The sequence below is a fragment of the Spermophilus citellus genome, assembly GCF_964194105.1.
Source record: "Spermophilus citellus genome assembly, chromosome: 15".
Lineage (NCBI taxonomy): Eukaryota > Metazoa > Chordata > Mammalia > Rodentia > Sciuridae > Spermophilus > Spermophilus citellus.
Genome location: NC_138195.1, coordinates 27,151,951 through 27,179,680, shown reverse-complemented (window position 1 = coordinate 27,179,680; position 27,730 = coordinate 27,151,951). Strand labels below are relative to the sequence as shown.

Here is a 27,730-nt window from a genome sequence, read left to right as displayed (position 1 = left end):
ATTTTGACTCACATTATCAATCCATGGTCACTTGGCCCCATTGCTTTGGGCCTTTGTGGAGGCAGAATATCATGACAGGAGTGTGTGTAGTGGAACAGAGTGAAGGCCCTGAGAAGGGAAAGGGGATAACTTTGCAAATTTCTACTACCTCCCAATAGCACCATCAGCTGGGAGCAAAATGTTCAACATATGAGGCTTTGGGGGTATTTCCAGATCCAAACTGTAATTTTGTGTTTGAATAAGCACCTTCCAAAGAGAAGAGAAAGGATATGGGATCAGGCTGACCAACATACTATTGGGGAAACACCTGCCTCTTTGGTTAATGAGCCCCAGAAAGGTCATTGCTCATCTTCCTGAAAATGATTGTCTTGCCTGCAAGAAATTCACCAAATCCAGAGTCCAGAGTTTAAATTTCGCATGAATTTATATTGATTGAAATGGATATTGTTAGTTACCTTGTCCTATAGCAATGGGATATTTAGGCTTGACAAACTATAGGCATGTAGTGAGACAGTGAGAGGGTCATGAGCATAAGTTCCTTGCTTTGTATGATATAAGGAGAAGAAAACTAAGAAGAAATATCACCAACTTATCCATAAATTAATATCATCCCTCTGTAGCTAGTCTAGGCCATTGCTCATTGATGAAAGATTACTAGACTGGCCGACTTGGAAGCAATCTTGATATTTCAGAAAAAATAATTAAATATGGTATAATTGATGTCACTAGCAATATCCCAGGAATCTCAAAACTTGATGTTTAGAGTTTGTAAAGAAAATCATTTCCCCAATCTCTCTTGCTTTAATTTTCCAAGGGATTTTGGTCCAAAGTAATATAAGTATTACCTTCAGCATGGTGTCCCATTGTCATTTCTATACCATACAACATGTATATATATGTAAACTATTACATGCTGTAGTGTAGCTTTTAGGGTGTCAGACTCCCGTTGCTAAAACAATGATCCTTCACTTGTGTGGTCTCAGACAAATTCTTTGCCTCAAATTTCTCATCTATAAAATAAAGAAAACCATGAGATCTATTTCATATGGTTATAAGTTTTAAATCAGATATTTCATGTAGAGTCCTTAGCAAAGAATATGTTATTATTACTCAGACCTATGAGAGTTGATAGATTTGCTACCATGTGCAGAGATAGCATGTGAACAAGTGGTGTTGATAACAGTCTCCTTTTCTTCTGTACTTTTTAATCTATTAATTTAGAACAGAAAGTGAGTGTTTTATAAAGAAATATACTTTTATTTACTATATCAAGCACAATAGAACACATTCATATATTATAAATGTATAGCTGGATAAATTTTCACAAAATAAAAGCACTTGGATGTAAGCACCCACATATAATATTAGGACATTTTCTGGCCTCCAGAAGCCTTCATATATTCCCTCCAAGTCCTGATTCTCCCCAGAAGGTAACCACTTTGAGGCTTGCAGCACTAGCATGTAATTACGTTAAAATGTATAATAAAATATGTATTCTTTTGTGTCTCTCTTTCTTTACTGTGCTTCCGAGGTTTATCTTAGGTTTTGAATAATTCTTCCTTGTTGATTTTTATAGGCCATTGTATGATGATACCATCTTTTTTATTCATTGATTTTCATATTGCTACACATCTGGGTTGTTTTGAGTTGGGGACAATTATGATTAAGATGCTATCCATACTTTGGTACAAATATTTTGGTGAGCCATTCATCTGCATTTCTGCTGCATATGACCCTGGAAATGGAATTACATGGATCTGTTCAGTTGCACTAGATACTGCTACCAAAGATAGAATCGAAAGTGCTTGTACCCATTTATGCTTCTTGGTTGTTGTAATTTTAGCAATTCTGATAATGTTACTTTGTAGTGTAAATTTTGCATTTTCCTAATAATTAAGAAATTATAATTTAGTTTAACACTAATAATAATAATAAAGTTTAGCACTTTGTCCATGAGTATGCCCTCCCTTTTGATATGATTGTGCAAATGTTGCCATTTTCTATTATGTTTTCATTAAAAAATCAATTTAAATAAAGTATTTATATATTCTATATATGTGTTTTCTGAATATATATGTTAATTCCATTCTATGGGTTGAATTTTTACTCTCTTAATCATTGCTTTGTTTTTGGTTCTAGAGTTTGAACCCAGAGGTGTTTTACCCCTGAACTATATCCCCAGCTCTTTTTATTTTATTTTATTTTATTTTTGAGACAGGATCTTGCTCAATTGCCCACACTGGACTCAAATTTGGGAGTGGTTCATGGTTGGTTGTTTCTCAGCATTGTTATAATAAGAGGTCTCTCAACTAATCTCCACTTAATGGATTCCTTTGTTAACCAATGTTCTGTATTTCTGTAAACAATATTAGCTAATGTTCAATGCCACTTAAATGTTCATAGCTATTAGCAGGCTAATCTGGAATAGTCACACCTTCCTATTGCTTCCTATCAACTCATATACGTACTAAGAGTTCTCTATGTATGCCCATTTTATTTACTATAGCAGTTAAATTATTTTATAAATTTTGATGCAATGACAAACATATTGCTTGTATTATAATTAATGTATATTCTTTAAAATCTAGATTTTAAAAGTTGTAAAAAATTATGACCAAGATAGTTATCAACATAAAGATTTTAAAAATATAGATTTTCACTTAAAATTGATTCTCAAGTGGTGTTAATTTTCACCACATTTTAAAAACTCTAAAACTAAAAACTAAGAATGATGAATAATAGATTATTCATTGAAGAATAAATTATGTTGTACCCAATAATAGAAAGCCCTTGGTCCTGCAAGTAAACATTAATTAGTGTGCTAATTTACATTTTCTTGTTTTAAGTAAAAATAAATTACCAAGAGTATGAATGTGTATCGCTTTTTTTAATGATTCCCTAAGGAACATGAATAGTTCTGAGTTACATCTTCACTACTGGTAAAGACTCCTGAGTTCACATCATTCAGGATTACAGGAACTAACAGTAAAACTTCATGCTACACACTGAGCTTTCTATGAAATTCTGGAACCAGTGTCCAGCCTTTTATAGAGACTGTTATGGAGCTGTCTGTGAGTTTCCTTTGCTCATTCTAAATCAGGCTTTCTGGGAGCTGCTTTCAATGTTATAAATTATGCAATATAAATTCAATTTTTAAAATTTAGTTTTTAGTTATAGGTAGACACAATATCTTTATTTTATTTTTATGTGGTGCTAAGGATCGAACCCAGTGCCTCACACATGGTAGGCGAATGCTCTACCTCTGAGCCACAACCCAGCCCCCGTATGAATGCCATTTACAAATAAATTAGTATAAATTCCATTTTGATCCTGAAGACACAGTAGCTGATCAGCCTAGTTACTCCTTAGAGCAAATCATTTCTAAGATTTGTCTTCTGCCAGGGATCTCTAACACACTATTATAAGACTAATGTATTAGTTTGATTTTGTTTCAGAGGCAATGGCCTATAGTGAATAAGTTTAGTAATTAACCATTCAGCTTATCTCAGTCTTTTCCCTTCTAGCTTGTTATAGTATAACAAGCTCCTGGAAAACTTAAATTTTATTAGTTTTTCATTCTGCCATTTCCATCAGGCTTATTGATACCGGCCAATTTATTTCATGACTTGGGTATAGATGACTACTATAATGACTGTTGGCTCAATTGTGGCTCCAGGAAAACCATAAGGTCACAGCCACGGATATATTCCTAAATGGCTTTCCTGATGAAGACTTTCTCTCCAGCCAATGTTTCTCTGCTTCCATTTAATCGATTGAAAAAGGGTATAGCGAGGTGGTAAGTTATTGTTTGCATGAAGTGTAGGGCAAAGAAACTCCTCTTCACCTAGTCTCTCAATTGTACGTCTAATAGGGACGTGCTTAGTAGATCATCTTGGATTAAAAGAGAGTAGGATCCTGAGATTTCAGATGCAAACATCTCTTAAAGAAAAGAGTGGCACAGTTCAAGTAATCCCTAGTTGGGATGCCCAGATAAGGGAACACCTTGGCAATAGCAGCAAGGGTGGTGGGGGCGATCTCACTGTTCATTAGTATTTCTCCTAAGGCTTCTTAGGGGCTTGGAAGAAATTTTGAACTGAAAAGTAGATGCATTAGATTTAGAGATATTCTTTCATCAAAGCTATGATCTTATTGTATACCCGTTGCGGGGCATCGAGGCCCCAGATGAAATCAAAGTGGTTCCACTCTGGCAATAGTTTGAAGTAACGAAGATTCCTAATTTGGGGGAGTATCCTGTCAATGTCCTTTGGCGTTATAAGCATGTCATGTCCTCCAGCCCAAATAGCAGTGGGCACTTTCATAGCAGTCAAGTCATACAGTGGAGGACGACTCTGTGAAAGAGAAAGAAAAGGCATTCATGAGAGGAGGCGCCTCATAGCAGCAGCTGAACTCCAATAAATGGGAAGGCTGTTAAAGGAGTGTCTGCCATCATCATAGCTCTGTGAGGCAATGAGGGAGGTAAGTAGATACACTACTGTCCCTACCTTCAAGGAGCGCAGAAGAGCAAGAAAGACACGGCAGCTAAACAAACATCTGTATGTAAAGTAGTGTCTGCTGCGTGCCATAAAACACCCCTGAAAGGCAATGGAAGTGAAAAGAAAGAGGAAATTGTTTCTAACTGGGGGCTTCAAAAAAGAGGAGTCAACCAGTCATCATAGTATATAACCGTAATGCCAGTGATTTGGGAGGCTGACAAAGGAGGATCACAAATTTGACGCTAGTCTAGGTAACTTAGTGATAACCTGCCTCAAAATGAAAACAAAATAAAACACTGGTGAATGAGATGGATGGCAATTAAAAGCTGAGAGTGACTTAATAGAGTACTTATAATAGAAAGATAAAGAATGAAACTACATTTTCCAAGGTTAAGGAGTGAGCCAAAGAGGGAAAGAAGCTCTCTTGAATATTGAAAAATGTTAATAGAAACAGTGAAGGAATGATGACAACTAGATAGAATTGACAGGTTAAGAGAAGGTTTGTTTGCTCTTTTTCATAAAGGACAGGAGTTCATGTAAGATAAAAAGAGCATCCAGGAGGAACGGGAAGTAAGAATTGGATCCCAAGGTATATTTTTCCATATAACTTTACACACCAAAATTTTAGGAAGAGGAGGTAAGAAGAGATAGGGAAAAGGGCACAGAAGCAGATTATCTTCCTAATAGAGAAAAGAGGGGAAAAATTAGGAGGACAGAGATATTTGGGTGCAGGTAAAGTTAATTTATGCAACACATAGGTATTAAGGGCTCTGGATATGCCAGGTTCTCTTCCAGGTGAGAAAACATTGGGGAATGAGATGGAGGGAAAGCCCTACACTCATGGCACTAGGTTGATTCTCTAACACTCAATAACACGTAATGTGGGAACAGAGATCAAGCTGGGGACTTGAGGGAGAGCAAGGTGAAGCTAGTACAGACTAGTTTCTCTAGGGGAATGCAATAAAGTTGACTTCAATGATATAGTTTACCTCTTGTAATTGTCTTAAGAGGTTAGTAGAATCTTATTCCTCTAACAATTTATTTCATTGCTCAGAAAGTGACTGGTCTAATTGTTTTGATCCTGAGAAACAACTTAATTGATATGTGTTTGCACTAACAAAAAGTCCTTAAAGATAATCTGGGAAGACATTGGAAAATTTAATTTAATGTGCTTAGTTCATATTTAGAAGCCCAATCCCTGACTGAGAATAGAAAGGTTGTAAAGGGAGAAATTTCAAATGAAGTGCTAAATGAGTCTACAAATTTTGATATGTAAAGTTATATGGAAAAAGATGCCTTATGATCCAATTCTTAAATGTTAAATAAAGCTTTTTAACTTTCATGTGGAATCTTAGTTTTTTCCCCTGTTGATATTAAAAAATGTGTATGTATTCTGTCAAAGTTTTTCTGAAACAATTTCCATTATTATGCTCCCATTAAAATTACACACACACACACACACACACACACACACACACATATATATATATATATATATATATATATCAGAAACTTATTAGTCCAAGATAACTTTATTGCATATTTGGAAAACCCAATACTTTAAAATGTTTTTATACAAAAAGATAGTAAAATATGAGATCAATATTCAGAAATTGAATAAAAAAGAGGAACTAAAGCAAAATGAAATTCATACTTTCTGCTATGTATGAATAAATGTATTTCCCTCTACAAAATATATTTTGAAAAAAAAAAGCTATCAGTAACATTGGTTATCTTGCTATAATTTAAAATGAAGAAGCAAGATTAAAAGTTGTACAAACCAACATGATCCTGAAAAAACACAGAATAAGTATGTCAGATCATTAATACATCCAGTTATTTCTGGGTGGTAGGATACAAATGATTTTACTTTCTTTATATGTATCCCTTTTATCTCCTAAAATTCTGAAATGAATGCAGATTAAAATTAGATATTTATTTCATAAAACTCTTATCAGCATAAATGTCACCAATTAGCAGGTAGAATTCTTCTTACTCTTAAATAATTTCATATTAAAACTTCTCAAAATCCCCTCCTCAGGTCATTCTCAGTAGCTTACCTGATTATAATGAAGCATATTTTCAGCTTCACTTCCCCAATCATAGGCTCTGAATTCTTCAGATCGGTAAAGCTGAAATAAATGTGTTTTAGAAAAAGAATATTTAGGATAAGAATCATGATTTCCAAAGGCAAATCTGAGAAAAACACTGGGAAGAAAACAAGGCCCCTGGATCACCAGAAGAATGTATATATTACTATTATCATGAAAAATTGTGTCCTTTCTATTGAAAGGGAAACAATGGTCTTCTTTGGTTTACAGGAAAAACTAATGAAAAACCAAGTCTCTGTAGAAGAAAGTAAAATCCCAGATTTTTCTCTCTCTGGAAAGGTTGCAGCTCTTCGAGGCCCTCTCAATTTAACTCTTAACTTAAACTCAGGGACTACTTTATTTGTTTTGATTTAAGATGGGATTCATTTATGTCATCTAGTTGGTCTGCACTATAAACCTCCCCACCTTCTTTGTGAATCTAGGGAAATCAAAACAGGAAGGAGGCAACAAGGACAAATTGAAAGCAAGTTGCTAAGTTCTTGGGTGAGTCTGAGAGTGAACTCTGTCCATTTATCTATAATGAGAGTAAGGATTGGTGTGGTTTCCCACGGCAAGGACTCTACCTGTTTTAAATGCAGTATGTTCTGTATTGATGATCCAGTGGGAGCATGGGATAGATACACATCCATTCGACTCTAAGAGAAATCAAACCCATGTTACAGCAACAATCACCCAATGAAATGAACTGTGCATTTCAAAAGCAGGAATTAATGATCAATACTGGTGTTTTGAAAATGATGAGGGAGAATCATCTAAATAAACCCATATTGATGTCAGGAACTTGAATGTGAGTGAACCATAGGTTGACTAGTAGGATGGGCTGCTGGACAGCAAACCTTCGCCAGCTCTGAATATGCAGGGTAATTCACTTATTTTGAAGTAGAATCAGGTGTGATGGACATTAAGGAGCTCAGAAACCAGGGAAGGTGTTATGTGCAAGAGCACGTTGGTATGTGCATGTGCACACATGTGCACTGTCACAGATCAAGAGGTATAAAACCTGCATTTCAGACCCATGTTGTTCATTATCAGCTCTATGACCTTGGTCAAGTTATGGAGTATCTCTGAGTTTCTGTTTTTACTTCTCATAAATGAATATATTAAAAATATTACAAACTGGCTAGGCTCTTATGGGAGTAAAAGTAAAACTAAAAGTCAATTCTTTCCAAAGAGTACTTCAATCTCTGTAAACATCCTAAGGATGAAAATTATAGAGATCAAAGAGTAATTGTAATTATATGTCTTAGAATATAATGCACTCATTCAAGGGAAATTTAAAAATCTGTACTTCTGGAAAAAAACAGGCTTTGAACAATGGTTCTTCATGAGTTTCAACTTAACATAATTTAGCTTCTACAAGCATAGGGATGGACTGGCTTGTGGAAAATAGATATCTTGGGACTGAGTTCACTATAACACACTCATTGGCTGATAATTAGAATACAGCAGAGAAAACTATTCAACCACACTAATCTGTGAATGGAAATTGCTCACCTCCTTTTTGAATTCTCAATAACAGGAAACAAAGATTTGATTTAAAAAAGAACTATGTAATGTTTTGAACAACCAACAATAAAATAAAAAAAAAACCAGAAAAAAAATGGACTACTGCTTCTTCATAGAAAGGGGATTCTATCTCCCATACTATCTGAGATTTTTCCAAGTTAAGTGGTGAGTTTTATTTGAAACCACAGTCACTCATACAGGAAGGCACATATGAAATGAGAACAATGCTTTCATCCTTTTCTAGGATTTCATTTTATAACTCAACATATTCAAATGCAATAAATACATGTTAACTGTAGTACATTGTGGCTGATTGTGAACAGGTGAAAAATCTATTATTCATCATGGAACATCCACGCTCCTAACTTTGACCAGGGATGGAAGGATGCAGCTGCCTTTCCCTTCCACAGTCCTTACATGTAAGGTCCACGGAATATCTAATCAGCTATGCATAGCAAATATCTGCCTTTAAAGGTGCCTTTAAAGGACCATACAAACTATAGTGTAATACATGGATAAGAATGAGTCACAGGAAAGCTGGGATTTCTTCAAGCATTAAATGGCTCCAAAATTATTATACATACCATATTCATATTTTTCTTGTTGTATCCAGCCCATAAGGACATAAATTCACTACATATCACCCAGAGTATTTTATTGTTGCAGATTTTGGTAGAAGGTGTCTTCTTGGTCTTATCTTCTAAAAAGAAACCTTTAGTACCAAACATAGCCTGTAAAAATAAAAAATCAATTATCTTTTCAAGATCCACGTTCAGACTTCTTGAAAATACCTTCATTGTAGGAATGCATCATAGTGGAGGATCATTTGGTGTTTTAGTCCAGGAAATCAAGTTGCTCAGGAAAAATGACTTAGGAATTCACTTCCAAATGAGGAAGATCATTAAACGTTATTTACAGGGAGTCAGCAGTAAGGAATCTTCACCTCAATTTTAGTTCTTCATGGTGAAGCTTCCTATTTGCTGTCTAATCAGAAATTGCCATTATTCCTCATTTATTGATAAGAGAAATGGGACAGTTTTTTTTCCTTAAGCAAAACATTATACTGACTAGAAAGGAAAAGCAGGTTTTTCATATTACTCATGTACACATTGGCTTTCTTGTGCTGTCCTGGATTAGTCAGCTGTCACCATGTAAAGTACAGAATGTAGTACCAAAGAGAAGATGCCACTGAACATCGAAGTCGTGATGACATCACAAAGACAGCATAGCTAAAAACTTCTAAGTCTTGGAAAAATAAGCTTCTGGAGGTAGTCAAAGGCAGCGGGGAGCCAGACAATAGGACTTAAAATGGCAGGAATTTTGACAGTACAGAATGTGAACTAAGATAACCCAGGGACATTATTAGGTTGACTTCTGATCTATAAAATAGCAACACATGTATAAAACTGGTTTATTTATAGATAGATATATCTGCCTCTGAATTTGACAGATTAGTTTACTCAACCCTGCCCAAATGGAGGTAACATTCACGATTAACTGATGCTAACACATTTTGAAAAAAAACTACCAACCCTGCAAAGGGGATGTCACCTCACTCGTGCTCACAGTAAACAATCCAATACGACTGTTATCAAATGAATCATTAGGCCTAAGAGAAATTCCTCCTTATGTTAGCTCATTAATATTTTTTCCCATTCCTACTACTCTACTCCAAATCTGGGTCTCATCTTTTTATAAGCGAATTATTATGATATTCTAAATAGTCTCCCTTGACTTCATTTTAGCCCAAATCCATTTTTTTACCATTGCCCCAAATTGAAAGGGCAACCTTTTAAAAATATATGCTCTTTGTGTACATGACCTTCATGGAAAAACAAAAACAAGCAAAATACAGAACAACGATTTAGTGAATAAAATTTCAAATCTATAATTGTCAATTACAGAACCTTTTCATCCCTTAAATAATACCAATAAATACTTGAATAAATACATGAGCTGTAAGACACTGAGGCTTTGGAATGTAACTTTAATAAATTAGAGCAAGCTCCCATATGGAAAAAAAATCATGTTAGGCTTATCTAACATCTAAACGAGGACATCCATGATCATACATAACTTGAAGAGTGTCTTCTAATTGGACATTGTGAATTCATTGACCTGCCCAAATAAATAGAACAAGAAAACTTGTGAGAAGACTCTATGAATATAGCACTCAGCTCAGACTGAGATTTTGGCATGTACTCAGCTCTGTGACTGGGTACAGTAGATATTGTGTGGGACCTGTAGATATCATGGCACACACAGGTGCACACACAATACACACATTCACAAGCACATGTTCATGGAGTCTTATATTTTATTTACTTAAAGTTCTTACTTTACTTCATAATAGATTTAAAGCTAATAAAGATCTATGATCCCAAATGAGATCCTCAGGTAAATTTTGGCAAAAGGAGAAGCCTACCTTGATTATGGAATTTGGAAGTAGAAAAAAACTGGTAAAAATGCTTGTGGGGTATCTGAATGAGATCACAGGACTCAGGGCAAAATTCATTTTGATTCTTTGTGCCAGTTCGGGCATGGTGGAAAAGGCTACAAATCCTGGGAGAATAGAGACAAGATAATCTTGTAAAAATTAAAAATACATAGGCAATATTTCTACCAGCAAAGGTGGGGATCTATTTATTCATTTCCTTTGTCCTTCTATTGCAACAATTTTGTGGATGAAGTGGGATTTTTTTCTGCAAAGATAATCTGCCTTCAGTTCTTTCTACTCCCAAGTCCCCCTTTCTTTTATTCCATTGATGGACAATTTAATTTGGTTGTGGATATGGAGTACTTGGTAGGTGAAGGGGGAGGGGGAGGCTGCTGAAGCATCTACTAATAGCTGGGTGAAACTGTACTCAGTCTCACCTCCCAAGCATGGGGTGAATTATGGGGAGAATCATTTTACCTCCAACTCTGAGATGAGGAATGAGTCACAGAGCTTCTGAAAGAAAATAATCAGTCCACAAAACATGCATTAATTGGTTCATCCACAATATTATCCAGTTATTCCATAGGATTTCTTTCTCACTATAGAGTAAGATTTCTTTGCTCCAGTGCCTTGCTGGACGCTCACCAATAACTTAGACTCTTTCCAGCTTCCAACATGGAAGGGGCTTTTGTTGGGTCCACTATGGTCCCAGTAAGGAACTAGTCCTTCCATTGGTTCTGCTCAGTATCCCTGTGAGGATGATGGTGGAGATCATCACTATGCTAAAAAGACTATGCAGGGTACCTATATATATTTATTTCATGAGGTGATTTCCTGGGCCTCTGCTGGAAGTGGGGTGGGTGTGTGGCACACAGAGCTGCTTACTAAAATGTTAAAACTATTTTGGCCAGTGGGGGAAAAACTGGACAATTGACTAAACAATTGAGTCAACAACTCTGAACAAGGGGTAATACTTCTGCCAGAGGGTTTTTGAAAACGTGTATAGGTAAGTTTTCTGGTGGTTACACTAATTTGGAAGGCATACTGACATTTAGTGGGCCTGGAACTTGGATCGCTAAATGTCCTACAAACAGTGGATCCTTCCCATGTGACAAAGTTGCTCTGTCCAAAATACAAACAGTGCTCACTGAAACATTTCATGCCCTCGGTATAGTGCAGAGCGCTGATGGTCATATTCTCTGTATTCTCTGCAGATCAAATATAAGAGTATTTCTAAGACTCACTTTCCCAGATCCAACTCAAGTTATTCTCCTCTGTACAGTCCTCTCCCCACAGTGCCCAGACCCTCTGTTGGTGAAGTCAGACTGACTTGGTTTGAATCTATGTTCTGTCTCTATGTGCTCAGAGACCTTAGGAAACTCAATTTCTCTGAACATCTGTTTCCTCTTGTATGAGATAGAGATAATAACAGTAGAGTTGTTCAGAAGATTAGAGGGAGAAAAAGCACTGGACATAAGGTATTAAACATAATCAGTGCTTAGTAGGCACTAGAAATTATGGTAAAATTATTCACCTCTCAGTAGCATTTCCTGGGCTCTCCTAGCAGTCCTTTGATATTCTTTTGGTCTGTGTGCTCCGATCTCCCTGACTGTTTCAAGCTTGTAAACTGTCATTATAAAGTAATGCTCTGTATCTGTTATTGATGTTGATGGTGGTGTTTGTGGAAATACGGTAACAAGATTTATTGTTTCTTCCATAGTTTCACCCAAATTGTGCATTTTGCACTAATTATTATCTTAAAATTAGAAACTTAACAAATTCAAATTTTTATTAGTAGTTTCTTTAAATTTTTTTTTTTTGATGGGTACCAGGGACTGAACTCAGGGGCACTCAACCACTGAGCCACATCCCCAGCCCTATTTTGTATTTTATTTAGAGACAGGGTCTTAATGAGTTGCTTAGCACCTCACTTTTGTTGAGGCTGGCTTTGAACTCATGATCCTCCTGCCTCAGCCTCCCAAGCCACTGGGATTACAGGCATGTGCCACTATGCTTGGCCTCTTTTAAACTTTTACTTGGAACTAGATTACTTATTTCTTTCCAAAAGATCTTGGCAATAATTAAGGTATAAATTTTTTTAAAAGAAGGTGATTTTTTAAAATTATAAATATCCACACTGTTTACATTTGTTATTAGATGAATATTAGATAATATGCTGAGCATATTAGCTCAGTTAATTTATCACAATAAGCTTTTGTGTCCAATCCACAAACAAATGAGACCTTATCTTTTAAACTTGTTTAAATTAAATATGATCCTCTCCCTTTTATTTTATTTCAATCCAATCTGGGTTGTAAGGAAGACCCCATTGGTTTATATTTATCATTTCTCAGAGATATTTCATGATACTATGCTTCAGTTTTTCAGCTTAGGAAATCTAGAAACTTACTCTTTAGAATTTCCTCACTGGATTGGGGACTCGTGATTATTTGTGGAAAATTACAACATCATTACAGATGTGTGGCTATGACCCAAAATTGAGGAAAAGTTTGCAGGACATGCTGCCCATCTCTGGACTGGAGGTTCACAGCCACTCAGAGCGTGAGGGTTGTTCCCAGCACAGGACAGAGTATTAAGGGCACTATAAATAGCAGTTACTCTATTCCAGTTTAAAGGCATATTCCCATAAGATTCTAATAACACTGGTCCTTGTTAGCATACCTATGGTAGTGCCGAGTGAATGTCCAATGAAATACAACTTTTCCTGACCAGTTTTATTCACAATGAAATCTATTATTCCTGGGAGGTCGTATTTGGCCATTTCATCAAAACTGCAAAATAAAACAAGGCCTTATAAATACTTGAAACTGTAAGTTTAAAACTCAGACACCTGCCCACTTCTTTTTTTACACCCAGAATTCTGTACTGTCTACTTAGTCAGTGGGTATATCATTACTTACCCAATTAAGTGTAGACCATTGTAGCTTTTGTCTTGATTTACAGGTTACTTCCTAATAACAGAAGTGTTTGCAAGACTTGGGGATGCTATCTGAAGTTCAGTCTTATTCTTCATTTTATTCTCTTGCTTTTCCTTCCCTTCTCTTGTTTGCATGCCTCTGCTTCTGACAATCCCAAGGGTTATGTAATACTCACTTTTGGAAACAGGACTGTTGTCAGTTATGGTCCTATCATTCACTAGCTGAGTCACTTTTGATAAGTTCCTGAAATGCCCTGAGCCTAAACTTCCTCATTTGAGAAATGAACAGGATAGGTCCTGGTTTCCAGGGCTGCTCTAGGCGTTGCATAGTGTGAAAGAAATGACCTGACTATTGGTAGTCACCTGATCAGATGTTGCTATTATTAGTACTTCTTTCTATATATTCAATATATACGAAAGTTCTATAGTACCAGTCCAACCAGCATTAATGATAAGGCCTGTTATATTGTCAGGTATACCATGAGCTAGAGACCTGCTTATTAAAAGCACATGTGAGGAGATCTCTAAATTGATACTACCAAGTATAAGTGGAATTTTGTAATGCCTTCAAGTACTTTTACCTCTAAGCTCCCAGTCAAGGACTGGTGACATGAAATGCTTCCTGACTAGCACCTTCCACAGAGCTCTAGCCCTAACAATTTATTCTATCCCCTTTCTCCTCTCAGCCTGTCACTGGGTGCTTAATATTTCATTAATATTCAAGAATATAGGAACGCATGGTCTATTCTAGCAGCAAACCAATAGGGAGCTTAAGTTTGAGGAAGGGCAAGCTATTGTAGGCACCAGCTTATCATCTGGTAGCAGAGAAATACTTCCATTAAAAGAAACAGACAACATATTAAAATATTCTCATTGCCCATTAATACTGTTTTGAAAATTTTATATTGAAATTTTCCTGAAAATTGTATTCTGTTCAATCTCAGAACAGTGTTTTTAAAATAAATACAGTATTAATACACATCATCTTTGCAAAATTGATTGGCTGTCTAGGAAAAGATTTATAAAAATGCCATTAGAATAAATACAAGCTTCATGAGGCCAGGGATTTGATCTGAATAGATTTGAATGCTCAGGGCATAAGATAGTGCATACAGTAGGCACTTCATAAATATTGGTTGAATGAATGCATGCATGGGTCATAGGAGTATTCTGAGTTGTCCCTTGAACATATTTATAAAGTATAGTCAGATTGAATTGGAATGTCAGATGATCTTGTTTAACTGGCACAATTTGCCTGTGGGAGAATCAGTCAAAATGAAAGATTCTTACAATTTAAGATGTCAGTAGAAATGATGAGGAGCTTCATGACTTCAAGTATTATAGACTATTATTAATACCATCCATACTATTATATATTTCAAGAAATTGCCTCCAGCTTGTTTTTCTTAGATATAGTTTACCTAAAGGCCCAGAATTTCTCTTCATTTTCTGAGAGTGTTTTGTGTCTTCTTGACCAAGTGTTCCCCCGACTATTTCCCATCCATACGTCATAACCTGCATCTGCTAGAAGGAATCCAAGGCTTCCATTGGCATAATTCTCAAGCCAGTAGGCAGTGTCTGAAAACAGGGCATGCTGCAAGTACACAACTGGCCGGGGACCTGTGACAGTGGTACAAAGACAGAAATCAAGAAGAATCTGTGATAAATAAAGTATGTCCAAACATGATAGCAACACACACCATACGCAAATACATGCCAAGAATAGAAGACATAAACAGAATATGCTTTTCTCCCTATCATTAGTGCAGAGAATTATAATCATATAACTTCAATTTCTTGAGCACAAACTTTGTACCTGGAGCTAGGTAGAATGATTTACATGAATTAGCTTATTAAACTCTTATAATAACTTTTGAAAGTAGTTGCTATTTTAAAGATGTGGAAAACAAGGCTTAGGGAAGATAAGTGATTTTCCCAGCAGGTCTTTCAACTAACAAAAGTACAGAGAGAAGAGACAAACCTGATTCTGTCTCATTCCAACGGAGAATTGTAACTGCTCTGTTTTTATGTGTTCATTTACAAATGGTCACCAATTCATGATGGCTTGACTTACTGTTTTCAACCTTCCCATGTGCAAAACTGATATGTATTCAATATAAATCATACTTCAAATTTTGAATTTTGATCTTTTTCTAGGCCAGAAATATATTGATTTTATTTATTTTTTAAATAAGTTGATTTTATCAGTACATAATCCCATGCTAAGTTGAGAAGCATCTGTAAACATAGGTTCTGCACGTGGCTTATAAAGATGCACAATATATCATGCTTAATGGATCCCTACGTCTCTTCCAGGGAGGAAGAGGAGGAGAGCATAAATAAGCACTTGTAAGTTCCTCACCAAGTCTATCTCAAACTCCAGCCTCTGCTCACTGGAGAACATTAGCAAACTACAAAAGTAGTTTTTATATTGAAAGAATTGATAATTAATAAGTAAAATTAGCTTATCCTTCTTTCAACTCCCAAATTCATAAGGGAAAGTTTGCAGGAAGAACCAGGGCGAACACTGCAGAACAGTAACCTTAATTCAGTGGCTGCCTGGAGTCCTGGTTCTGTGTCTTGGTTATTTGTGTGACTATGGGCTTGTTACATAATCTGTGGTGCCTCAGTTTCATCATCTGTAAGATGGTGACTACTGGGTTGCTGGAGGTTTTAACTGATTTAAATTATTTAGAATAACACAGAAAATGAATGGTTTTTAGCTACAAATGTTTCCAAAATTCTCTGTCCTTAAGCAAACTTTTTTCTATAAGATTTTTCCTCCTTTTTTTATTTCATAGCTTCCTTGCCCTCAAGCCTGTTATTGCCCAGATTTAGTAAAAGACAAACCCCAAACTAAACAAATAGATGCAGGATGCACTATTAAATTTGAAATCATGGTAACAACAAATAATTTCTTTAGTACAAGCACAGCCTAAATTGGGAATTTAAAAAAAAAAAAAACCTATTTGTTGCTTATTCTACTTTCAAATCTAACTGGAAATCCCATACTTTATCTGGGAGAACTATCTATATCCCACTCCCCTTTTTCATTCTGAAACTCTTGAATTTATTTATTATTATTTATTAATTATCAATTAGTATTAAATATTTATTATAAATTATTTTTTTCTTAGAGTGTTAAACAAAGTGATTTTAGCTGTCACTTAAAAGTGATGATGGGAGAAACAATACGGAACCAACATGGTAAGCATCTGCCAATAAGTGACTTGCCTTTGAGTCTTTGCACATATTTTGCTTACTCTTATTTTTCCCTTCTGAAAGCCTGTGCAGTTATAGTTCATTTTTAAGAAGCACTATCCCAGGCTTCTGCATGCTTGGCTCCTCATTCTACAATTCAGGCCTCATTTTACAACACCAGGCTGTTCCCATTCATAAATCGTCCCTTAGGCCAACGGGCATGTGAATATTGGTTATCCTTCCTGGAAAAAGTTCCCAGAAGTGCTACTGTCATTTAACTTGATGTTTTACTCTGCAGAGAAAGGATCATGGATCTTAGTGGGAGCAAAGGAAGCTTGTCTGGGTACCCCACCAGAGTCAATTTCTTTCCACCCAGGAAAACCTCTTCCAACAATGAGGAAATCCAATATCCTGGGACATATGAGGAATCAGGAATGACCTAACAAAATGTAGGCTCCACCTTGGCATTTCCAACCTAAGAAACAACCCCAGTGGCTCTGAGTAAGATCAGTCATGCCTTTGGTATTTTTAGGCTTTTATCTGTTTTTGAAGAATTAGAGGCAAAAGAACGAGTCTTTTTTAGAGACCACCCCAATAATTCAAACAAATTTTTATAAAATACTCTCTTTATGAATATCCAGCTTTACATTTCAGTCACACGCAGTCCCTTCTCAGCGACGCATATCTTGTACCTGTGCTCCTAGCATGCCGTCTTCCACAGGGAATCCTGTTGATGCTGAGTATGTACCCATCTGCGGTGGTGACTTCATACTCTTCGCTGGGGTAGCCATTGTAGGTGATGATTTCACTCTGCCCAGGGAAAAGACAGCCATCCACTAAACTTCTTCTCTGAATGACATCAAAAGGAACTAGAACAAAGCACCTAGTGCATCTTACTGGGGTGGAGTATGTAAAATCTTCAGCCACAAGTAACCGTAAAATTAATCTACCCACTTAAAGTCTTAATAAAAATAGTTCAGGTGTGGTGGCATCCTCCTGTAATTCCAGCTACTTGGGAGGTTAAGGGAGGAGGATTATAAATTCAAGGCCAATTTGAACAACTTAGTGAGACCCTGACAAAAAAAATGAAATAAAGTAAAATGATAAAATAAAAGGGGCTGGGGATGTGGCTCACGGGTAGAGCACACCTGGGTTAAACACCCAGTACCTAAAAAATTAAAAATAAAAAAAACAAAGCAAAACAAAAGAAACAAGTAGAATGTTAGATAATATCTAGTGTAGGCAAATTTTGAGGGGGGTGATATTCATCACTGACATATTCTTTCTGACAAAGCCATATTTTCCAGTTACTTGTCATTAGAGACCTTTCTTGGTTTAAAAATGGTAAAACTATAGACTAGTAGAAGGCAGTCTCATACATCACCCAAATGGCTTAATATTCTTAAAGTATACATTCAGAACAAGAGTTGGTGTATATAATACAATACAATTCTGCTTTGTATTACTAGTAGAAAATATTAATTATTCAACTGAAGGAGCAGATCTACCTAGCTTGACCCTTCTAGAGTTGTTAAAAACCATTCACCTGTTTTCCTTATCAGAGATTTTTCCCACCACCCACTAATCCTGTTTTATTTGATGTCCTTTGGAATTGCTCTTGACTTACAGTGTTCATCCACACTTCAGGATTCACTTCATTTTCCAAATTCAAGAATCCACCAGCATTTAATGTTCCACAAATCAAACAAACTGTTGTTAAAAACAGCCACATCACAGGAATGCCTGGCAGAAAACATTTAACATTCACAGATTTATTTCATCCATCAATCTTGACTTGTGAAATAAAAACATTGCCCTAATGGAAACTGGAGTAAGATCCTGGGAACACTGATAATGTTTGGAAGACAACAGATAAAATGAACTAACTCCGAGCACTATTAATCTACTTTTGCATATAGAAACTGTCTTGACATAGTCCAGTTCTTAAAAGGGAATGAATTCAATTTAGCACGGAGGCTTTTTTTTTTGCTCTTATTTTAATCATTTTTTTAAAATTTATTTTAAGTCATTGTTCATCTGTGAGGTGCCTGAATTCCTAATGATTTATAGGACAAGTTTCCACATCACAGCACAGTGAAAGTAGAGGTGTCTCTAGGGTAGACCAGAATCCCACAAAGCAACCAAGAATCTTGAATTGATGAAGCTTTTGCCAACAAACAAGCTATGATCAGCTTCTCATGCTGTGACTATGTCATATGTGGACATCCAGAGGAATAATCTTGCACATGTCCATGTGTACCTCACTTTCTTGCCATGGTTCAAAAGCAATTTCAAAAGCAAGCTGACACCAGTAAGAGAGTAGCTTGCTCATCATCTGAGTGTGTTGCAGTCAACTGGCCTGAACTTGAAATCCAGCCTCACCACAAGCAAGATTTTTGACCTTGGGCAAGTTATTTTGTAACTTTGTCTTTTTGTTTGTCAGTATCATAAAGATAATAATGTAAACTATTTCAGAGTGGCATAGGGAGGGCTAAGTGACATCATATATATAACACACCCAGTGCAGTGTAAGTCCTTAATAAATGTTTTTACTATTTTTCTTTTTCTAAGAATAAATCAGGGACTAATACCAGAGAGCTTTTACTGTAACAAAACCATGTCTGATTTACAAAACTTACAGTTTACTTTTGAAGCAAAATAGCTTTTAATACATTTGCTATTTAGATGTAGATGATTTTATATCTGTAAATGTTATATAATCTAAACACTGCTTTGAAACTATTAGTAGCTAATGGTAAGTGCTTACCTTATGCTAGGCATTGTCCTTGGTGCTTCATAAGTTAAAGCTAGAAAATCTCCATGAAGCTGGTACCAATACTCTCCATTTTATCAATTAAAACAAAACAAAACAAAAGCTTGGAGAGATTTAATTCCTAGTCAAGAATACAGAACAAGCCAGTGACAGGTCTAGGCTGGGTAGGAAGGCAGCCTCTCCTCAGAGCTCTTGCATCTGAGAGCCATTGCCATCTGGCCTCCCAGTTGTGATAAAATCTCCATCTTACCTACTTAGGTGAGCTTCACCTGCTCCCAAGGACTCCTGATTGACGAGGAACTTCTGAATTTTTGCTTTTGACATCAGGCTGAAGAGTGAGATATGGTTGCAGTAACTGTTAGAAACTAGAGAGATGAGAAACAGGAAGCTTGTGGAAATGAGGAAAACTTGGACTGTGCCTCACCCAAGGCGTCTCCTTGGCAAACACAGTGTCATGATACAGTTTGCATATTGGGAAATTGTGGTCTACATAATGCCTAGTAACCACTTTGGCTGAATCATTCATATTTCCACTGTCCTTGTGGGGAGTGTTCAGTAACATTTTCAAACCAGTGCATGGAACGGGGAAGTAGATCAGGATTCTAATGGACAAAATCAGAGATAATAGTATCACCCCTCAAACCCCATAGTCTAACAGTGAGGATCCAATGAAGCAATGTATGTGATAGTGTCAACCATGTAGTTCACAGGAATATGCATGACTGTCACTCAACAGAGAAGATGAAGCAATTTGGTTGGTGATGCTTGAGACCAGAGGAGTTTGGAGCTAGCAGTGTGGCAGAGGAAAGTGACTCACATGTTAAATGTATTTGGCCTATTGTCAACTTTGGCAGTAACTGCTGTGTTTGCTGACCCAGAAACCATTTAACTACTGCTTTAAACGAGGTTAGGAATGGAAGCCTGAGAGAATAATGAAGACAATTTATCTCTAAACTCTACATGAAATATCACATAATGGAGGCACATGTGCCCAGTTTTCTACTTCACTTTTTATACCTATAGAGACTAAACATGAACTCAGTCTCTTTTATCACAGCATGAAGGATAGAGAAAATTAAGTGGCCACTCAGCATGACACACGAGGTTCACTTCTGTTCATTTGGACTCATTGTCAAATTCTTTCAGAAACTAAGGTATGGTCAGTGTTTGTCCAAATCCTAAGATCTGTTTCAGTTAAGTGTAAATTCTGTGCTACTTCAATAAATGTGGAGCAAAAGAAAGATCTCAGCATGTTGAAACAGGGAAAAGTTACGCACCACTGGATACTCATTCAGTCTTTGATGAAAAACTCCACTATGTTTTGCTCTGATTGATTGTGTGATGACAGAGGTGTATGGACTTGCTTGGAATTGCTCATGGCTTTTGATTTTAAAATGATCTTTACTGACAAAACTTTAATGGATTCTAGAGAGTTCTGATTATTATTATTATTATTATCATTATTATTTTGTTGATTTGTTGCCATAATTTAAGGTAGAAATAGCATGAGTATAGTTCAACTTCTCAGGTCTTTACAGATTATAGACTAACTCAAGCCTCAAAAAATTATTATATCATTGATTTCTCATATTCTTTCCTTAACTTTGAGAGTTAGCTTAAAATCTGAGGAATTCTTCCAATTCTTTTGCTTTTATAGAAACAAAGCTGTAACAAATAAATGACACTAAACTTTTTGGCAGTTTCATTACTCTTCTTATATAATCTTGCTATTTTAATAAGTATTCAGCATATTATTAAATATTATGTATTATTATACTTAGTAATACATGTATGTGTTAAGCACAATAATGTGCATCCATATTATTATACATAGACAAATCTATAGTAGTAACATATGTAATTATTATATAGCTTAATATTCATATTGACATTTATTTAAATAAAAATTGAAAATTCTTCCTTAGCCCTGTGAAATATAAAACGGTAGCCTCTATTCTATTCATCTATTATTATTTCCATTCCCCCCCCCCACTCACAAAATTAGATGATAGTAGAGCTAGAAAGGTATATGGGCAAAATGATGCTGAGGGGCAATCTTTTGGACAAACTAATATTTCTGATATCTTGATTTAAGAATTCTGTCACAGCTTGGGCACAGTATTTGTTGACCACCGTCCACTGAATTATCAAGATGGCTGAAAATATGTGGTCAAACATGCATCTCTTGACTGTGAAAATGGTTCTCATCTAATTAAAAACATGTGTGCTATAGCAATGGTTTGTCTTTTTGTTTGTTTGATTGCTTCTTTCTCCCCAAAGACTGTTTTTTTATCTTAACACATCAACTTTTTGCAAAAGGGTGCATAATTTCCCCTTAAATATAATTCCAAGTCTTAAGACTCAGGCAATAAACAACAAAATAGAAAATAATAAGAATTTGAAAAAAATTAATAATTTGAAAGTTTATACCTTTGAGACAAATTTTGCCCTAGAGTATGACTTTGCAGGAATGGGAAGCCTGGAATTTACCTCTTGCCCCCTAGATGATTAGCTCATTCTGCACCCTAAAATTCAAATAGGGCTCAACAGAACCATGAGAGACAGATGGGGAGAGGGTGTAAAATGATTAATTAGCACATTCTGACTGTGGAAAATACTTTAAATTTACATGTTAAAATTTTATTTCCTTACCCATAAAGCAATATTCATGATATCTATAAGAAAGTGTTGCTTTTGAGATTCCCTGTTAGATTGGAACATGTTTTCTTTAGTGTTGGTGACAATAAATCTTCATTTAAGGACCACTAAACTACACCCATCTTAAAAACCAGCATAGTGATGATAAAGAGACAGGAGAAATGGCAAAAAGAGAGATTGATCATAAATAAATAAAGTATTAAAGGTTTCTGAAGAGACCATAATAAACTAGTTGAACATATACTCATCCCAATACAAAATGGTCAAAGGAAAATAACTTACATTTAGAGAAAAGTTTTTACCCAAAATGCTGGTGGCTGCCCTTGATGATGTCCATGTCCCCAATGGCAGGATGGATTGGGATTGTATTTATGGAAAGGTCACAGCTTTGTGAGAACAAAGAGGAAGGGCCATACCATTGAAGGGGGGAAATTATATCATCTACTCCTCCAAGCAGGCTTACCTGCCTCCCTGCTTGCCTAATGTGCACCACTTAAGTGTGGTATTTTCTACAGCTCATTTTGCATTTGAATTATTTCCGTAGGAGGTACATTCAAATGGAGATTCTTTTTAAAAAAACACACAGAACACTCAGCCAGGAATTCAAGTTGGATCAAGTTTTAGATATGGTGTCATCCAATTTTATGGGTAAATGAAATTGTGACTGGAATGTACAAAGAGGTAACACTGACTCTTTTGAAATATACACCTATGTCTATCCTGAGTTCATATTCTCTTTTTGTTCAATTACTGATAAATCACTTTCAAATCTCACCAGCATCCCTGAAAATAAGTAAGTGGTTTTTAGTGTCAGAGGATTTTGATGTCATTTCCCCCTTCCCCATCAACATCACCTTTAAAGCAATGAATGGATGGATTGATCTAGAAGTCCAGAGAATGTAGCCTAGTGACTGAAGGATTGAGTACTTCCTCTGTCAGTTTTACTTTGAGATGCTTGACTGTGAATTCTCCTGGATTGCTCTGCTAAGTGTTCCAAGGGAAAGTGTTCTTAACATTATCTAGCAAATTTTAGAGGAGACATAAAATTTTCCGGGAAAAACTCAATTTTGCTGTATGTTTGAACTAAAGTAGGTACTTTATTATTCATAGATTGCATAGCATACTAATTCAATAAAAAATTGAAACTTGATAGTAGTTTTTTTTGCCCCCTATGCAGCCTCCAAATTACCCTCAAACCAGTAATTTGCTATGGCACAATCTAACATCTTTCATACAATCTGTATTCCCTCACTTCTGCATACGTTGCAGAATTATTCAAGTTTTCTATGAATAATCAGAAGTTTTAGAAGAGAATTTCCAATGTGAACTACATACGTAATTTAAGTTTTTAATTAATCACATTTAAAAAAAATCTAAAGAAATAGGTGAAATAAATTCTAATGATTTATTTAAACCAATATAATGTGATACATTTTAAATTATTAAAAATTTATAATTTATATAAAATAAAATTTTATGTAATTTTTATGACTTTTTATAATTTTATGAAATTATTAAATTTGTTACCATCATTTTGATGTGTAGTCAATATTATTATTAATGAGATACCTTCCATTCTTTTTTCACCCTCAGTCTTTGAAATCTGGTGAGTGAGTGTGTGTGTGTGTGTGTGTGTGTGTGTGTGTCTGTGTGTGTGTTACATTTTTGCACATCTCAATTTGAATTAGCCACATTTTAAGTACTTGGTAGCCACATCTTCTGACGGCATCTGTGCATTAGTATAGCTCTGAACAATAAGTCTTATGCTCATTTTTTTCTTTCTCCCTCAAACATTTCTTTAACCAGATTCTAATTTTTTATATAGTACTCACCCTAAATATTTATTTCATATTGTATGTTTAACATGATTTGAATGTCTGCCTACCAAATTTCCTTCTCTCCTAGTCATTAATACGTATTTTCAAGTGCTTGGCTTCTATTCTCCAACTGAGATTTGAGTCTTTTTTTTAATATTTATTTTTTAGTTTTAGTTGGACACAATATCTTTATTTTATTTATTTTTATGTGGTGCTGAGGATCAAGATTTGAATCTTAATCTCCCCCAAATAAAAGCATTTATACAAATTGTTAGCTATAATCCTATATCAAAAACAATACCCTCTACTGTTACAAAAAGATAGCTTGTTATATTGACCCACTCAAACAAATGCTAAATTATTATGTGGTTTTTAAATAATTTAACATTTCCTGATAAAGGGTGACTAATATGATTATGTCAACATTTATGCATTTGGAAATTTTCTGGATCTAATTCTTTGAGAGTGTTGGTCGAAGGAGCAATCATGGCTCTACAGACAAAACAGCCTTCTTGAAGGTCTTGCTTTGAGACCATGGATATCAGCACAAATCTACAGATTGTCCATAAAAGAGGATGGAGTCCCTTGTATAGACCTGGGAAATATTTGTCTTTGGCTAGTTTTGTGTTTTCAGCTAGCCATGCAATAACCTGGGCTGCCTTTCTCCCTGCCAGGACCATCCCAAACTCCTCACTAGTCCCTGTGCCCTCCGCAGTCATTCTCCATGTTGCAGCCATTGTCATCATGTTTAATTGCCCATCTGATTGTGTTTTTTAAAAATTATTTATCTGTTTTATTTCTTTTTAAAAATTTATTCTAATTTGTTATGTATGACAGCAGAATACATTTCAACTCATATTACACATGTAGAGCACAATTTTCATATCTCTGGTTGTACACAACATAGTCACACCAACTCAAAAATCTTAACACCAAAAAAACAAAACAAATAAACAAAAACAAATAACCCCATCAATAAATGGGCCAAGGAACTGAACAGACACTTCTCAGAAGATGATATACAATCAATCAACAAATATATGAAAAAAATGTTCAACATCTCTAGCAATTAGAGAAATGCAAATCAAAAGTACTCTAAGATTTCATTTCACCCCAGTCAGAATTTTACCCCAGTCAGCTAATAAGAATACAACAACAATAAGTGTTGGCGAGGATGTGGGGGAAAAGGCACACTCATACATTGCTGGTAGGACTGCAAATTGGTGCAGCCAATAGGGAAAGCAGTATGGAGAATCCTTGGAAAACTGGGAATGGAACCACCATTTGAACCAGATATCCCACTCCTCAGTCTATGCCTAAAGGACTTGAAAAACAGCATGCTACAAGGACACAGCCACATCAATATTTATAGCAGCACAATTCACAATAGCTAAACTTTGGATCCAACCTAGATGCCCTTCAGTAGATGAATGGAAAGAAAACGTGGTATATATACATAATGGAATATTACTCAGCAATAAAAGAGAACAAAATCATGGCATTTTCAGTAAATGGATGGAATTGGAGAATATAATGCTAAGTGAAGTTAGCCAATCCCCAAAAAACAAATGCAGAATATTTTCTCTGATTTAAGGATGCTGATTCATAATGTGGGGGTGGGGGGGAGGGCATGGGAGGATTAGATGAACTCTGGATAGAGCAAAGGGGAGGAAGGGGAAGGGAGGGTGGTGGGGCAGGAGAGGCAGTGGAATGAGATAGACAACATCTGATTGTGTTTTAAGCACTCTTGAGATTTAAGTCCTTCAATGTGGTTAAGAAGGCCTAAAAACAAGGCTCTGCCTACTTCTTTTGAGTTCATCTTGCCCCACTTTCCCTGGCTCACTCTGTTTTCTTAATTTTCTTCATTAAGCCTGGTTTCTTGCCATCTGCACTAGTTCCCTGTAGATATTATAGGTCTCAATTGAAATATTATAGCTCAGAGATGTCTACCCAAGGGAGCACTTCTTTTAGGAAGATTCATCACAATTATAGTTAAATATTTAAGTGTCTAAATGAATGTGAATGAATATCTGGAGAATATCTTGTCTGCCTTTTTTCATTACTCTAAGTTCCACTTGGAAAAGAACAGTGTCTACCTGTTTGTTCCTGTTATTCTGAATGTCTAGCTACTTCATGATACATTTCAACATTATGGCATAAAGATTAAGAGCTTAGATATCTAAAGTCAAGATTCTAGAGTTCAGAGAATAGGTCAAGTTGCCCAATATCTTGTTTCCTAATCTGTATGGAAAAGATACAAGTAAAATCATTTTGTAAGGCTATAATGAAGACTAAATAAGATGTACAGTGCTCAGACTGTTTTTCTTATTTAAAAGATTCTGTGAACTTGAATGATTGCGGAAGTGATAGTTTTGGCAAACTATATGCTTCCCCTGTTTGTTGGTTTGTTTTCCATACGTACCAAACAACATTTTCATACTAGAACTTTGTGTTGTATGTAGGGAAAGAAGGCACCAGTCTATGCAAAACAAACAAACAAAACAAAACAAATATGATAATAATTTTGGTCATATGTTTTTTATCTAAATCATAAATATATATTTTGAATATGGTCTGCAACTTCTCATAAATTTCAGTTGCATGACTCAGCAAGACTAAGTGTAGTCATTTCTGAGACAATGATAAGACTGGGTGTCAGAATGTGCCAATATGATATGCCATACACATTACAGAGGTGTCTCCCTGTGAATCTTTTGTGTCTGCCCACCAGCCTTTCTCTTTCAAGGCTCAGATCTTATTTAATAAAATCACGTCTATAGCCCTTTTATTTATACCAAGAATATCTTGAGAAATGAGTCTTAGCCAAAGGTGTATTAATTATATGTCATAAAAATGCCCAGTTTCTACATGATTCAATCAAGTGCTTCAGAACAGAGATGACAATCCCAGCCTTAGTCATTTATTGATCACTAACTCTACCGGGGTGATGATGCTTGCAAATGTGATAATGTATAGATATAGCCATTGCCTTCAAGAAGCTGGGCTCCCTTCTGAGTTCATTTGGAACCCAGATCACCTCACATTCTTTGCTTTTTTATCTGTCTGTAGATACTCTGAAACTTCTTTCACTACTTTGGTCATCCTTTTCCTCCTCTGGAATGTCTTCTCTGACGCTTCAGCCTTCTATGGTCTTCCCATGCTTTGAGGTTCAACAACACCCCATGCCTAACATTCACCAGATATTTCACATCTATTCTAGCCTGTTGCCTTTCACACACATACGATTATATCCGTATCAAGCTCACAACCTCGAGAGCATATAGTAAAGCTCTTGGCAACTAGAACAGACAGCTAGTTATTTGCTTTGTCTTTGAGAACTTAATGATTTCTGGTTCCTCAATGTAACAAGATAATACAGATGTCTAACTTATAAAGATTATTAGGACTGAGTGAGGTCATATGTATGAACTTGGTACATAGCAGGAGCTCAATAAATAGGAATCCCCTATTTGCTTCCACACATTCCATACTATTTTCCCTCCTCTTCCCACAGTAGAGAGCATAACACTAAATAAAATACGTGAATAAATAGAGAAAAATGGGCTGAAAATACCATTATACAGGCAAAAATGCACCGAAAGGCAAGATAGCATTGTGATTAGGCAGGGGAGAGTCATGGTTAGTCAAGAATGCTTGGTCTGTAGTAGGACAGCTTTTGGATCCATAACTTCCCAGATATTCATTCTCCTCAGATGTAAAGTGGGGGAGACATAGAGTCCATCTTCTTCATACTATGAGAAGCATATGAGATCATGCACAGAAAGCACTTACCACA

General features: G+C 35.8%; 1 protein-coding gene across 2 annotated transcripts; it reads right to left on the bottom strand.

The window, feature by feature from the left end:
* Positions 1-1,099: 1,099 nt before the first annotated feature.
* Positions 1,100-21,008, bottom strand: LIPN (lipase family member N). 2 transcript variants are annotated; one of them, XM_081268023.1, is made up of 10 exons: positions 19,710-21,008; positions 18,314-18,429; positions 17,379-17,496; positions 14,907-15,105; positions 13,230-13,339; positions 10,536-10,672; positions 8,695-8,841; positions 7,168-7,239; positions 6,554-6,625; positions 1,100-4,349 (listed from the first exon to the last, which is right to left on the bottom strand). In XM_081268023.1, the coding sequence occupies exons 2-10, from the start codon at positions 18,416-18,418 to the stop codon at positions 4,116-4,118; spliced, it is 1,194 nt and encodes a 397-aa protein (XP_081124149.1). In that variant the 5' UTR covers positions 18,419-18,429; positions 19,710-21,008; the 3' UTR covers positions 1,100-4,115. The 2 variants fall into 2 exon arrangements, with proteins under 2 accessions (XP_081124149.1, XP_081124150.1); XM_081268024.1 differs by having other exon boundaries at positions 18,314-18,396; positions 19,710-21,007.
* Between the last annotated feature and the right edge of the window lie 6,722 nt (positions 21,009-27,730).